This window comes from Polyodon spathula, chromosome 12 (assembly GCF_017654505.1).
Source record: "Polyodon spathula isolate WHYD16114869_AA chromosome 12, ASM1765450v1, whole genome shotgun sequence".
In the NCBI taxonomy this organism is placed as follows: Eukaryota; Metazoa; Chordata; class Actinopteri; order Acipenseriformes; family Polyodontidae; genus Polyodon; species Polyodon spathula.
In genome coordinates this window covers 20,017,263-20,033,033 of record NC_054545.1, presented here as the reverse complement: position 1 = coordinate 20,033,033, position 15,771 = coordinate 20,017,263, and the positions used below count along the sequence as shown (strand labels likewise).

General features: G+C 40.9%; 1 protein-coding gene across 1 annotated transcript in view; it reads left to right on the top strand.

Moving 5' to 3' along the window:
• Nucleotides 1–8,606, top strand: part of LOC121323880 (cytochrome c oxidase assembly protein COX16 homolog, mitochondrial) — a 31,101-nt gene extending 22,495 nt beyond the window's left edge. Inside the window, exons 2-4 of the mRNA XM_041265194.1 lie at nucleotides 260–337; nucleotides 1,338–1,400; nucleotides 8,130–8,606. Coding sequence (XP_041121128.1) covers nucleotides 260–337; nucleotides 1,338–1,400; nucleotides 8,130–8,255 — 267 coding nt within the window. The 3' untranslated portion in view covers nucleotides 8,256–8,606. The remainder of the gene's footprint in view (nucleotides 1–259; nucleotides 338–1,337; nucleotides 1,401–8,129) is intronic.
• Nucleotides 8,607–15,771: the final 7,165 nt, after the last annotated feature.

Here is a 15,771-nt window from a genome sequence, read left to right as displayed (position 1 = left end):
AGTGTCGATTTTGAAGTTGATATTTACGATAACTTGCAAAAGTTAGTAAACTGAGTGCGAAGGCTGTTGCCAGTTATTGCAAAAAACTTGCTGATCATGATACGAACAATGCATGTAAAGAATTACACAATGAATTGGTACATCTCTACTCACTAGTGTACAAATTGATGCTAGATGGTGGGTAAGGCACTGTCCTCTAACTGTTTCTAGAGATGTACACTACCTGTCCTGTTAATGCCTTGCTTGTATTTTATTGCAGTTGCTCATAGTTGGCGGTTCATTCGGTCTTCGGGAATTCACTCAAATTCGATACGATGCTCAGAAGATAAAGAAAAAGGTGAGGTTTGGGGCTTGCTGTAGCGCTGACTAAATCGACCTGGGTATTTCACGAACCTTTCCATCAAAGGAATAGCACTCTTTGCAGCTGCTGGGAAATCCCTCTATGCCTGTGAGAGTTATTACATTAACTGCTAGATATGCCACCATGTGTCTCAAGAGGTACCATTAAAGCACGTCTTGATGGAAGACCTCAAATTTGATTAGCCATGCAGAGAGGCTAATTAACTTGTAAAATCTGAAGTTATTAGTAAGGCTGTATCTTTCTTTCACTGCCCACATGGCACATGCACCTTTAGATCTTTCTCGCCACTCTGTGTCTTCCACGTGAGCTGCAGTACAATTGATCTATTTTACTGTTGCAGTGGCTTTTTCAACCCTGTCTAAGAAACGAGAGTAGATGCAGGTTGTCACAAGTTTAACAAAGTGGAGTGAGGAGTGTGTCCTTGTCCTGAGCACAGGCAGAGTATTCTGTTTGAGTTGTAAGAAAAGTATATCTGTGTTCAAGGAATACGACATCCAGAGGCATTATGAGACAAAACGCAATGATATGTACAGTGAATATACGGCCGAACTCAGGAATGAAAACTGCAGTGAACAGTACAGTAAATGCAGACTTTGCAGTTATCAGTGTCAACGGAAATGCTTTTACAACCAGTGCAGTAACAGGCAATGTCACGTCAGCCTTTCTTTGTTCCAACTTTGCCTAAACGTATCTGCCCATCCACCCATCGCTCATTTGCCTTACCAAAGTTTTAATATTCATTCCTAGCCTCGTATAGAAATTTTAAACTGATTTTAGTGCAAACCAGTATATTTACACAATTATTTTTAATCTGTAAATTCACTCATTCATGTTCTTACCTTTGCAAAACTTGATGTTTTAAAACAACCCCAGAGCAGGCAACATGACCATCTCTTGTTCTGTTAAAAGCCCTTTTTGTTGCATGTTTTTATGAGATATTAATTGTTTTATTTCTCATTTCATTGTCTCTCCAAAGCTTGATCCGGCGCTGGAGGCAAGAGTTTCCACACAGAAAGTCACCCTTGAGACAGAGTATGAGGTATGAGTTATGAGGTATGAGGTGCACACACAGCGCTGCTTGGATCCCACACCAGGCCCAGGCTTGTATGCATTTCTGTTTGTGGCGCCGCTGTAACTGTTAGCCAATAAGAAATACTGGGTTTAAAATAATTGCAATGCTAAATTACCAATATCACAGTTTATTTGCTGCTGCTTAGTTTTTTTAAGAAAGCAGTGCCATAATTTGACATTTTCTGTATATAGTTTAAATCCAGAGAAAATATGTTCTCATTGATAAGACTGTAAAATGTACTTGCAGCCTGTTTAAAATAAATAAATAGTAACTCTGCCCTCCTGGCTTAAACAGTCATAACTGGAAAGATTCTTTTAAAATGCAGTTTAACCTTCCTGGGGTGTCAGTTCTTCCTATATGGGATTGATGATCTAGGGAAGTCAAAGTAAAATCAATTCTGAACTGCAGTGGTCCAGTCCTGTTGGAGTCAGAGAATGTGAGCGGTGACAATATTCCGCTCCGTGCTCATAATATTCTCCAGTCCGCTCTGCTCTTTGTCTTACGTTCAAGTTCCTGTTTTTATTGCAGTAAAACCTTTATATAAACTAAGCATTTTTATTCTTTGGTTGAATTGATATTGTAATGTCAAAAAGACTTTTTGTTTAGTTGGAGACAGAAACTGAACTAATTCTTAAATTGATTAAATTAAGTGAACATTATCTAGGTTGTGTCTTAGCAATTTGTTTAGTACATTGTCAATGTTAGGCCTCTGTTATAATAAACTTTTAATTTGTTCTTTCAACAGTTTACCTTTAAGTGACTACAACATGTATTCTCAATTAAGATACTTCAATAGTTTGATTTTGTTCTATTTATCTGTTATGAAGTTTGTTTAGTACATTGTCAATGTTAGGCCTCTGTTATAATAAACTTTTAATTTGTTCTTTCAACAGTTTACCTTTAAGTGACTACAACATGTATTCTCAATTAAGATACTTCAATAGTTTGATTTTGTTCTATTTATCTGTTATGAAGTTTAAGCTTTTAGCTGAAGGTCCAGTTATTTTCATCTAAATATAGGCTACCATTAATATAGTAGAATGCAATAGTATTATAGTGACTGAACTAAGTCTGACCTTTTTCTCTGTTCATACAAAATCCAGTTGAAGCAGGTTTTAAGACAACCTTTGCTTTTTCCAATTTTTTGGTGTTGATTAATATGAGACACTAGCATAATTATTTTCTGTTATATATATATATATATATATATATATATATATATATATATATATATATATATATATATATATATATATATATATAAAAAAATTATCTGAAAGGTATTTCGTTCGTTAATATTAACAAGATCGCTATATGGTTTTTAAATTGCTGACCATCAAAAAACCCAGCTACATTGGCCAAAACCAATGAGTCATTTCCAACACTGCTTTTACTGCCAGCAGGTAAAGAACAGGTTACAAATCAGTTCACTGTACATGTAAAGTAAATTATTTTATAACATGTATTTCTAATTCAGATACTTCAATATAGCAGTCTCTTTTATAAATTTTCATTTTATTTGACTCCATTGAAATACACAAAAGGCAAGAGGTTAATTTTTAATTAGGCACCTGCTTGGCAGCAAATGCAACCTTGAATATTAAAACTACCCTGTCCTCTCCCCTGCCCCACATACAATTGGGTGGCTCTACTCACACTCTTTAATTGGAGTGGATCCTAAACTCTTTATGGGAAATCTGCAGTACTGAGCTCCACATAACTATATTTAAACATGATTTTATATTTAGGGACTCCAGGATATTTGGTTAGCAAAGGATCGGAGTGGGGGAAAAAGACCCACAGTAGTTCTGCATTTTCACAGTATGTTCATACATTTATTCCACAGTATGTTCATACATTTAATGACTGCAGAACATTTCATTTGAACCAGAATCGATTTAAATCGATTGGATTGTTAACACCGATTCCAGAACATTCTTAACCAGATCTTCAAAGCTGATTAGATAAGACACAGGCCATAACTATGTTAACTCTTTGAAGCTCGCCTTCCACAGTGCTGTCTGATTGTCTGGCCTCCTATGGTGTCATAAAACTTACCAAGGGAAGCTAGAGCTATAGCTATAGTACCATTGTTGTGTTAAAAGCTAGTTAAAATGCTTAAGAATAATTTTTAATTGCATAACTTGTAAAGACAAGTTTAATAGTTATTTTAAGTAAGTTTCCCAATAAATTGTAATTTTGTATAGAGAATGAAACTGAAATGTGTATGCTTCTCTAATGATGTGATGTGGAGGATCTGGATGCCTGTTTTCTTTTAAAGCTGTGCTCGTCTCTTCAGTGATGTCGTGTATATTTACATTTTTACATCTAAGGTCATATCACAACGTGGTTTCCTCACAAATTACTATTAAAGAACTTAGTCACTATAGTTCACCAATTATGCTATAAACTACAGCAATACATTACTCCAATAGTAATTCACAGTTTTTGCTTAATTTTAATTGATTAAATCATGAATGTTTACTCTCTGTAAAAGTGCCCCTGTTTCAAACAAAAAAAAACACAATTTAAGAAATAATGATTTTTAACTAGATTTATTATATAGCACACATGGATAAGCAAAGACAACACATAATAGATATTCTAAATCTAATAGCTATAGGCAACACATCTTCTTGTAGCTTCCAGATATATAGATGATTCCTCAAAGAATAGGTCCAAAATAGATCTTGAGTGGATGATAAAATCAAGACCCCGAAATCATTCGATTTTCAGTCTTTTAAAATTGGCATGAGATGGGTGTTCTGAGACACCAGCCAATCATTTGGGATTGACCCAAAATGTAACCTCATTGGCAGTTGTCCTTAGAAAAAGATGTGTCTTTGATCTTCAAAGAAATCTTGTCCACGCCTTGGATAAGGCTGTCCATCAAATATCTTTTTAAAAGGTAACTTAAGAAAAGTCTCTTTTATTAATAACTCCACTGTGCTCCTTCCTGTCTCTATAAAACCTTCATTTCATGTTGCCTACAAAAAGATGAACAACTCCATACCTTATTATATATAGCTACTCAGAGCCTGAGTAACACAAATTATATTTGTTTATAAAGTACTATTTGTTATTTTAAATTGTAACTTATTCTTTACAGATTTAACCATGTATGTGCCAAATGACATTGTAAGGCACAAAACAAATATTTTCAATCCATAATATCATACCAGCAGTTATCAAAATACAATTTTGCATACAACAATCATCACAATGTGTATAAGAACATAAGAACATAAGAAAGTTTACAAACGAGAGGAGGCCATTCGGCCCATCTTGCTCGTTTGGTTGTTAGTAGCTTATTGATCCCAGAATCTCATCAAGCAGCTTCTTGAAGGATCCCAGGGTGTCAGCTTCAACAACATTACTGGGGAGTTGATTCCAGACCCTCACAATTCTCTGTCTAAAAAAGTGCCTCCTATTTTCTGTTCTGAATGCCCCTTTGTCTAATCTCCATTTGTGACTCCTGGTCCTTGTTTCTTTTTTCAAGCTGAAAAAGTCCCTTGGGTCGACACTGTCAATACCTTTTAGAAATTTAAATGCTTGAATTAGGTCGCCACATAGTCATCTTTGTTCAAGACTGAACAGATTCAATTCTTTTAGTCTGCATATGACATGCCTTTTAAGCCTGGAATAATTCTGGTCGCTCTTCTTTGCACTCTTTCTAGAGCAGCAATATCTTTTTTATAGTGAGGTGACCAGAACTGCACACAATATTCAACATGAGGTCTTACTAGTGCATTGTACAGTTTTAACATTACTTCCCTTGATTTAAATTCAACACTTTTCACAATGTATCCGAGCATCTTGTTAGCCTTTTTTATAGCTTCCCCACATTGCCTACAAAGTCAACAAAAACTCTTAGGTCTTTTTCATAGATTCCTTCCCCAATTTCAGTATCTCTCATATGATATTTATAATGTACATTTTTATTTCCTGCGTGCAGTACCTTACACTTTTCTCTATTAAATGTCGTTTGCCATGTGTCTGCCCAGTTCTGAATCTTGTCTAGATCATTTTGAATGACCTTTGCTGCTACAACAGTGTTTGCCACTCCTCCTACTTTTGTGTCGTCTGCAAATTTAACAAGTTTGCTTACTATACCAGAATCTAAATCATTAATGTAGATTAGGAATAGCAGAGGACCTAATACTGATCCCTGTGGTACACCACTGGTTACCACACTCCATTCTGAGGTTTTTCCTCTAATCAGTAATTTCTGTTTTCTACATGTTAACCACTCCCTAATCCATGTACATGTGTTTCCTTGAATCCCAACTGCGTTCAGTTTGAGAATTAATCTTTTGTGCGGGACTTTGTCAAAAGCTTTCTGGAAATCTAAATAAACCATGTCATATGCTTTGCAATTATCCATTATCGATGTTGCATCCACAAAAAAATCAAGCAAGTTAGTTAGATACAATCTCCCTTTCCTAAAACCATGTTGACTGTCTCCCAGGACCCTGTTACCATATAGGTAATTTTCCATTTTGGATCTTATTATAGTTTCCATAAGTTTGCATATAATAGAAGTCAGGCTTACTGGTCTGTAGTTACCTGGTTCAGTTTTGTTTCCCTTTTTGTGGATCGGTATTACGTTTGCAATTTTCCAGTCTGTCAGTACCACCCCTGTGTCAAGAGACTGCTGCATGATCTTGGTTAGCGGTTTGTAAATTACTTCTTTCATTTCTTCGAGTACTACTGGGAGGATCTCATCCGGCCCAGGGGATTTATAGTGTTTGGTATTATAGTGTGGAAGTATAGTGTTTGGTATTGTTAGTTTAAGAAATCTATGAACACAATGTTAGTGTCAATCTTGTATTTATGAAGTTTTAGGAAAACTATGTATACTCATCTAAACATTTTTGCTGAGTGGCAAAGCTAATTCTAAGACATTCTCTAAAGCACTTAGAGTTACTCATAAATTTCATTAGACATTTTAACAGCCATCTTATCAGAGTCGGACCATTTAGAAAAACAGACACACTTTCTTGAGCCACTTGGCCTGGTATTCTTACCTAATCAACACAATCATATTCATTTCTTCCTGGCCCTGGCTAGCAGATCTGCAGACTGCTTCCTTAGTTTCCTTTGAAGCTTGCATTTTAAGTTGGGTGAGGGGAGATGAGAGAAAGAATGCAGGATTAACTCAGCACATACAAGAAAAATATAGAATTATATTAGAATACATAAATTTCCGTCACAGTGAAGTGGAAGATCTGGATGCCTGGAGTCTGTCTTAATGTTGGGGGGGACCCAGCGGCATACAGTCAAACAGGATTTTTTTTGTTTTTGAACTACGAAACAAGGAGGTTACGTTAACTTTGTGGCAATCGACTTCACGTCACAGAGAATGGAATTTATTAAATGTTTTAAACTAATAGCAGCATATTGCCAACAACACTACAAGAATGCAGAATGGCTGTACACACGCACAGATTTTTGGAGATGACAGTACCTTTCTCACATTAGCTCAGCTGCTGTAGCGCCCCCCCCCCCCCCCACCCCTGGTCTCTCTCCCCACTCCAGTAGCTGTCTTTTAAAACATAACATACTGAAATTATACAGCTTTCATTAAGAAAGCGGTTACCTGCTATTTACTGTTTACCTTGTCTGTTGATTGAACTCATACTTTGTATTTAAGTGAAGGGTACTAGGTGCTACATTTTTCATTGTAATAATCACGGCATTGCCAAGTTATTTATTAGAAGTGGGGGAATTGATCCCTGAGTGTACACCGCTCTTAACAACAAAATGCTGTGTAGAGAAACTAAACCCTTTCCGTAGCTTTATCTAGAGCGCTGCTTATCTGCAGTGCCAGAGTGAGTATTTATTTATTTATTTATAGAAGTAATGGTTGCTGTGTACTTACAAACACTTTTACTATTTTTATTTTTATTTTGGTAATATATATATATATAGATAAACACTCCTATTGCAAAGCAGTGTATGCCCATTTGTCCATGTCTTATTAAACTCTTAATAAAACCTGGAATGGATAAAACGGCTATGCAATAGGAGTCTTTTTTTTCCATTCCTGTTGTACTTTATGCAAGATGCATTCACAATCACAGTATGATTAACTAGGATTCATCATCTCTAATTTGAACTAAATACCCTTATGAATTGCTTACCATTTATACAGTTCTTCAGCAGTACATCAAATAAAGCTGTTAACTGAATCAATAAAGGTGGACATGTCCTAGTACAACAGGAAACCATTTTCCTTAATTTGTTTTTTAAATATCATTTTCTTCGGGCTTAGATCTATTTATAGACCTTATTTTCACAATTCTCCAACTGGGATCTTGGAAGGAATGTTGCATATCTACTGTACACCTAAATACAGGACAGCATTACTTGACGACGTACTGATTTACTATAATTGACATCCAGCTTCCCTTTGTTACTTCCGTACACTGTCAGGCTTAAACTAAAAATACAATTATAATAGAATCTGCTCCATGTTGCACAATGAACTTTATTTCAATGAAAACCCTGAGTCGCCTCAAAATAAATAATTCCTCCAGGTGTATTTGGAATTATGGTATCTTGTGTGCTCTCAAAAACAAAACATAGAACCCAACATTTACCTGTCAATTGCTTGGTACTGTAAAGAAATGCACTGTGTTGAATTGTAGTTCATTTGTGTATTGATTGTCCCATGTCCCCCCTTTTGGTTTGCAGAAGTTGAAGGAGTTGAATTTGGAAGACTGGAGGAATATCCGGGGCCCTCGTCCATGGGAGGATTCTCGACAGTACCAAGAGCAGCAGCGCTCCCAACAGGCAGCTAAGAAGGGGAAGGAGCTGTAGCGGGAGAGAGAGCTGCACTGGGCTCCTCCTCAGGGGAATGCTGGTTTCCACCCAGTGGCCCTGTCTTCTGCTGAATACCCTTACCCATAGTGAGTGTGAGCCAAGTGGGGTGCTTGAACTAATTCAGGGCATAGATTGCACCTATCAGCAGATAGAACCTCTGGAGCCGGAGACACAACAGCCAGTTATACAACAGAGTAGCCTGTTTGGGGTCAAGCATGCCAGCCAATCAAGGAGGAACCTGCCAAGTGAGATGCCTTCAAGCCAGTCAGAAGAGAAGCAACAATGACTTTTAAAACAACCTACTGCTTGTATGCTATAAAATGTAATAAATTCCTCCTTGTGTTGTAATTGAATGAGAATGCATTTGTCATTAGATTGCTGAATAAGCCCTATCTGTGATTCTGGTTCTGTTACGGTGCTTTTTATAATTCTCTGCTGCCCCTGGACAGTATAGAAGCAGTCTCGCAAGTACAATATGATTCACTTCCCCTGCAGTTTGAACAGGATCAAATAAAGCAAAGCATCTTGTATTGACAAAACAAAATGCTTGAAGATTGGTGACTAAGTGCCTTGCACAATCCAGAAGTAGTGTTAAAAGGCAAAGTAGCAAGCCATCTGGGTAATTATTCAGAAATGAAAGAAACTTGGGAGGGGGTGTCCTGAACTGTGTTAATTTAGATACAGTTGAATGAAAGCACACAATGAATCATATACCACTCCACCACACTTCCATGGGTTTGCTTTACACTACATTAGTAAGAAGGACTTGTAAGCATCTGTACCAAACAAATACAAGGGGAAAAATGAAACACTTAAGTTAGTTAGATTGATAATAAAGAAAACATGTTCAAAATGTTTTTACATTTTGATGTTGAAAAATGCTCACTTGTGTTGTCTTAAGAAGTATTTATTGGCAGGTATCCAATAAGTCCATTCATGTCAGTGTTGATTTCAAATCAAAAAAGCTGCCGCCCTCACGCTTCCAGTCGAGTACCAATCAGAGGCAATTCACTTCCGCATTGAATTTAAATCAAAAATAGATTATTTTCCCCTCCTCCGGGGCACTGTACTGCTGTGCCAAGGCTGTAAACCGACTTTGCATTGTCTGAAATATAAATTAACTTTTAGAAAATCTGTAAACTCTTAACTATCATTAAGCAGCTGATAGGTCTGTATCATTTATCCCCCATAGATGTTTGTATGATCAACATTTAAATGGTGTTGTGATAAGGTACTTGTATCGCGTGTGGGTAACCGCACTGTAAAACGGAGACATGGGAGTTGGAGTTGAAACGCCAGCACCGGTGTGCAGGATTTATTAAACACAAAACAGAAAGTAAAGAAATGGGTCATGTGACGCTACCAACAATGGTAATGCAGAGTGGACTGTGAACAGGATGGCTTGTAGTGATGACTTCAGACCAGAAACAGAGACTCAGGAAGCAGCAGAGCAAAACTGAGGTGCAACGGAGCTCAGTGTTTTATTTATTAAATAGCAAAACAAAATCAAGATTTATACAAAACACAAAACAAAAGACACTAACAAGTAGTATGCTGGCTGCGAAACCAGCATACGTAGCAACTGTTTCTCTATTTTTCGTAAACTTACATTCCTCCTCTGACACTCTACCCCCTAATGAGCCTGGAGGGTGTGTTTTTATAGTCTGTGGCTAGAGCCTTAATTACCTAATTTGATATAATATTTACCTTAAGGCTCCAGCGACATTCCCACAAGGGTATTAGGGAAGGGGTTTTAACCCGATCTCCACCGACTACACAATATAAAGACCGACTTTTCGCCAGTCTCAAATAAAAAATAAGACGGACGGTGCTCGACCGCCCGCACATAAAAATATATTATTATTAATAATAATAATAATAATAATAATAATAATAATCAAAATAATCAAAGGGCGGGACAGAATACAGAAGACTGCAGAAAAGGCAAAATAAAACACAGTACAAAAACTACAAGTAAAAGGTGCCACACAGGGTGACCGCTAGCCTTAGACTAATAAATAGACTAATTTCCACCTGTGCAGGGCAATCACCCTGCTACAGATATATTTAAAAGAAAACAATAAACAAATGAAAAAGGGATGAATGTACACTTACATGCTGAATACAGTTTACATGTTAGCCTGCGTAGTTCAGGGGGTGTGCAGCAGGGGGCTTCCAATTGCCTGTCAATTAGTACCTATTTTCTATTTAAGCCCTGATCACTTGCACCTTCGCTGTCTAGCGTTTCGTTTTGAATCCTGACCGATACGCGTTACTCTGCTTAAAAAAATATATATAATTTTTTTTTTCTTTTTCTACGAAGATCATCTTCAAATATACCCTTCTATTCGCAAGCTTACCTGCTTCCAAATGGAAAAGCCTTCTGCCCACGCTGTTTATTCTGACTCTGATGACTTCCTACCTCCGACTCCTCCACCGGTCCATCTCTGTTCGACCTTCCGTCCCTCCTCTTCCCGACTTCTGACTGCACCAACCTCGCCAGCCCACCTTGCTTCCACCCAGCCTTCAGCCAGGCAACCATGCCGCTCCAAGCGTGGTTGCGTCAGCCAGCCCCAGCTGCAGCTTCATTATAAAGATTGGACGACACCTAAACTGCTGAAAGTTCTCTTCCAGAAGGCTATCCCTATCCCTGTCGGCGGAGACCGTATGTCCCTGTTTCTTACTTATTGCGAAGCCTTATCAGCCAAGCCAATTTTTCCACCCTGTCTGCAATCTTCGGCCGCCAGGCCCTCCCCTTCCACTACTCTCACAGCTCTCGTCCCGACTGAGCATGTGCAAGTCCCTGTTCGCGCAGTCCAGCTCCCCTTGCCTGCGCAGCAAGCGCAGCCACAGCTTCTGCAACAGCAGTTACACACTTTGCCCATCCCCTCCACCAGCGACTCCCCTCATGACATGTTTAATCAGCTGCAAACTTTGCTCCAGCCTCTCATAGACTCTCAGCTATCTCTCAGCGCTTGTCTCGACAAATTGGAGAACCCTTCTGCTCCTCCTGCCTCCAATTCCAGTACTTCCGCCCCCTTTTCCAGTACGTCCTCCTTAGCCCCCCCCCCCATTGCTCTCCCAGAGTTCAACCTTGCCTCAGCCACTGCATCAATCTCCTCTTCTCCTCGTACTCTATTGCCAACCATTCTGTTTCCCCAAAAATTCGGAAGCAAAAAATTGAAGGCAAGGACGTCAATCTTGTCTCTATTCTCATCGCCATCTCCAAGTTCTTATATCACAGAGTAGTCAACTGCGGAGACATTTCAGTCACCCTGAAGTCCCAAGACCCATGACTTCAAAAAAGCCTTTCCGTGGGAGAATTCGTCCTCGCCTTCTTCATTTATTGTGACATTCTCTGTTCCGTTTATCCACACAGATTGCAGGAGCTAAATCGGTATCTCTTTTTTGTAACCAAATTATCCGTGTGCTGTGGGGGCACTCTATTCTATCAATACCACCGCGCATTCTCAGCCAAAGCTGCTGCCACCCTTTCAGCTGACAACCATATCACAGACTGGTCCCGTTCCGACCCAGATCTATTCACCCAAATCTTCAGCGGCATTCTCGCCAATGAGTGCAGCGCGTGCACCTCCACAGCGCACTCCACCTATTTATGCTCTAAGACAACAGCTAGCTCTCTTCATCCCAGTCCTCGTCCCTCGTCCTCTTCTCAGTTCAAGACAATTTACCCCCGCCTCCACCCACGCTTCAGCGCCACCCACCAGATCTCAAGCTCAAGAGATGTATGGCCGCCCCGTCAAGTTTTCAGGCAGCAGACAAATATGTAACAATTTCAATTTTTCTGTTTGCTCGATCCGTTTCTGCAAGAACCTCCACGTCTGCAGCTTTTACAATGACGCCCACTCCCGGTCCATATGTCCTCTTATAGCTAAATGACAATCAAAGCTGTTTCAGGTTTTCACTCCTATCAATGTTCTGGCTTTCGCTCATATACTTCAATCTCATCCTGACAAGCCCTTCGTCTCCTATCTAATCAATGGCCTTTCAAACGGCTTCTCCACCGGCATCTATCAAATCCCTTCTGAGTCTCACATTTGTCAAAACCTCCACTCTGCCATTTCAGAGCCACAAGTCGTCAGTTCCCTTACCCAAGCCGAAGTCGACAAAGGCTTCATGGTCGGTCCCTTTGCAGCACCTCCCTTCACTACCTACAGCATTAATCCCATAAGCGTCGCTACCCACAAGTATTCTGGTAAGAAACACCTTATCATTGATCTATCTGCAGTTACACTCGCAGCATTAACTCCCTCATTTCAAGCGAGGAGTTCTCTCTTCATTACATTAAACTATCAGACGCCATTAATTCTATCAAGGTCACAGGTCATGGAGCCTGGCTTGCCAAAGTCAATTTTCCTCCATTATCGTTTCGGAGTCTGCTGGGCAAAAAAGTTATATTTTTCCACCCAGCTCACTTTTGGTTGCAGCAGCAGCCCAAAAATATTTGATTCCTTGTCAGAAGCCCTCTGCTGGATTTTGCTCAACATCTATCGCGTTCCCTTCCTCCAGCCCAAACAATTAATCAGCTTAAGACCCTCTTCTCATAACTCGGTGTCCCCCTCTCCAAAGAGAAAACCATCGGCACCCGTCAACTCTCTGGAATTCCTCGGCATTACCCTCGACACAGTGAAATTCGAAGCCAGTCTACCTTCTGCCAAACTCCAGCGCATTCTCTCACTCATTAACAGTTTCCAGATCTCCTCTACTATTAAGAAGCGTGACCTCCTGTCTCTCCTTGGTCATTTCAATTTTGCCATCTGCATCATTCCCCAGGGCAGAACATTTATTATATGTCTACTAGCCCTCTCATCAACTGCCAAGAACCTGAATTCCCACATCAAAATCTCAGCTGAGGCCAGAAAAGATATAGAGATGTGGATTAATCCCCTTTCTAACTGGAACGGCCTCTCTCTATTTTATGATGACTTCATTTCAGCTCCTCATGATCTCGTCCTCTTCACTGATGCCTCATCCATTGGATTCAGTGGCTTCCAAGCATCAGAATGGTTCTTCAGCACTTGGCCCCCTGAAATTCAGATCCTTCCTCCTCAAGAGAAATCCATGGCTCTCCTAGAAATATATCCAATCGTAGTTGCCGCCCTCCTCTGGGGTCACTTGTGGTCAAGGAAATCAATTATTTTCTTCAGTGATAACAAACTCACTGTGCACATCATAAATAAAGGGCGTTCTTCATCTCCCCTCATCATGCGATTGCTCCGCCATCTCATATGGTCTTCTGTATCTCTTAACTTCTTAATACAAGCCCGCCACCTTCCTGGTACCCATAATAATGCTGCCGACGCTCTCTCTCATCTGCAGGTATCGAAGTTCCGTCATCTGGTCCCAACTGCTTCCCCAGCCCCGCTCCAATCCCCTCAGTTTCATCAGCTGCTACTAGACTAAACCCTACCCTCAGCAACCTTCTACAATCCGTCCAACACTACATGTCTGCAGTCCTCGCCCCTTCTTCAAGAGCTTCTTATTCTACAACCTGGTCAGCATTCCTAACCTTCTGAGCTCATAATCACATCTACCCTATTCCTTTTAGTCAAGACTGGATCTTGGCCTTCATCGTCCATGCTAAGGAATCTCTGCATCTCTCCCCAGCTTCCATTAAATCTTACATTTCAGGAATACAATATCACTATTGCATCATGTCCATGCCTTCTCCCTCCATCCTCTCCATTCCAGCAGTTCGTCTGACCCTCGTGGAATCCTCAAAAGCTTCCCCCCTGCCGTACCTTCACGCCTGCTTATATCAACAGACATTCTCCATTCACTCATCTCTACTCTTCGGAAAGGCTGCTTCTCCCCTATGAGGATCTACTCATGGAGATCATCTGCCTCACAGCTTTCTTCGGCTTTCTTAGAAGCTCCGAATTCACAGTTCCCTCAACTTCTTGCTTCCCCTTGGTGGGTATTCATTTATGTGACCTCTCTTCTATTTCCAACTCCTATTTCCTTATTCAGCTGCGCACTTCAAAGACAGACCAACTCCGGTGCGGTCAGTTCATTCAGCTTTCAAGGACCAAGTCTGCTATCTGCCCTTTTTCAGCAATGTCAAGATATCTCTCATGCAGGAAACCCTGCCCCCCCCCCCCGGACCCTCTATTCATCGATTCTTCCCGATCTATCATCATTTGTCTCCGGTTCTCAACCTACCTCTCCACCCTCCTCTCCAGGACAGGCCTCCTTCCTCAGCTTTATTCACCCCATTCATTCCACCCCATTCAGCCACCTCCGCTGCAAGGCCCAGCATCAATCAGAGCCTGATCAAGACCATGGGGCGCTGGTCCTCTTCTGCAGTGGATTCTTATGTTCATTCATCTCCCTCCGACATAGTTGCAGCCCATTCCAAAATTGCTAGTATGCCCGAAGTTTGGGCTGCCTGTCTGCCAGAGCCACTAGAGGTTTTCCCCTAATTAGCTTCAAGGGGTTTTTTCCTCTCTACTGAGCAGCATAGTCATATCCCACTAAATTTTACTAACCATCCTCCTGTTTGTCCCGTTTGTCCTTCTAGTCTTTTGTTTGTTATGCACTGGCATGTGCTGTCTTTTGTTTGTCTCACAGTGTGGGAGATTTGGTGAGGAGCCGGGGGTCTATCCTTTTTGGGGGCAAGTGATCTCACTTCCCCGACCTCAGGGCAGGCTTCAGCCTCCCTTGACCTTCAGGGGGGTTCTCACCACATGTGTCAAAGCGGACCCCCGGCCACACTCTGTTCTTTTGCAGCTCCTGCGCTTATCTTGCCTAACTCAAGGCTGTTCTATACTCTGTCTCAGTTCGGGACGTGGCTACTCATGCTCGAGTCCCATACTAACCTCTATGCCTTGTTCTTATCTCAGGTCCCAGGCAGCACAAAGTCTCGGCCAATTGGGGGTCTAATAAGCACCCCTTTACAGAAGTCTCAGACACTGGGTACCTCTCCCTCTTTATCTCCTTTCGTGTCCCGGTCTTCTAGGACCGTCTTCCTCTGAGGGCCAGATCCCCAAGTCATAACCCTCATATGTGTTTTCAGTTGCTAGGTCCTTCGGCCCTGGGTCGTGTCGGCATCGCCGCCTTCAGTCAGTGACCACTTTCTGTATCCTGTCTTCGGTTGCTGGGTCCTTCACCCCTGGGCTCGTGTCGGCATCGCCGCCCTCAATCAGTGACCATTTTTCTAACCGGTTTCGGTTACTGGGTCCTCTGCCCCTCGGATATGTCAGCATCGCCGCCCTCAGTCAGTGACCACCTTCTATCCTAGCTTCCATGTCCAGCTTCGCTGGTCTGCTACTAGAGTGGGCCTCACCTGCTCTTCTATCCTAGGTCCTGTCCTTTCTAGCTGGCACTGTCCTACTTACCGCTCCCTTCTGCTTCACACCCCGTGAAATGTCCTTTCTCTTGAAAAAACTATCCAGAGTAGATTGCTCCTCACGCCCATTGCCTGGTTGCAGTTTGTGTGAAGATGATGAACAGTCAACAATTGTATGATTTGTACTACAATAGGCCATCTATG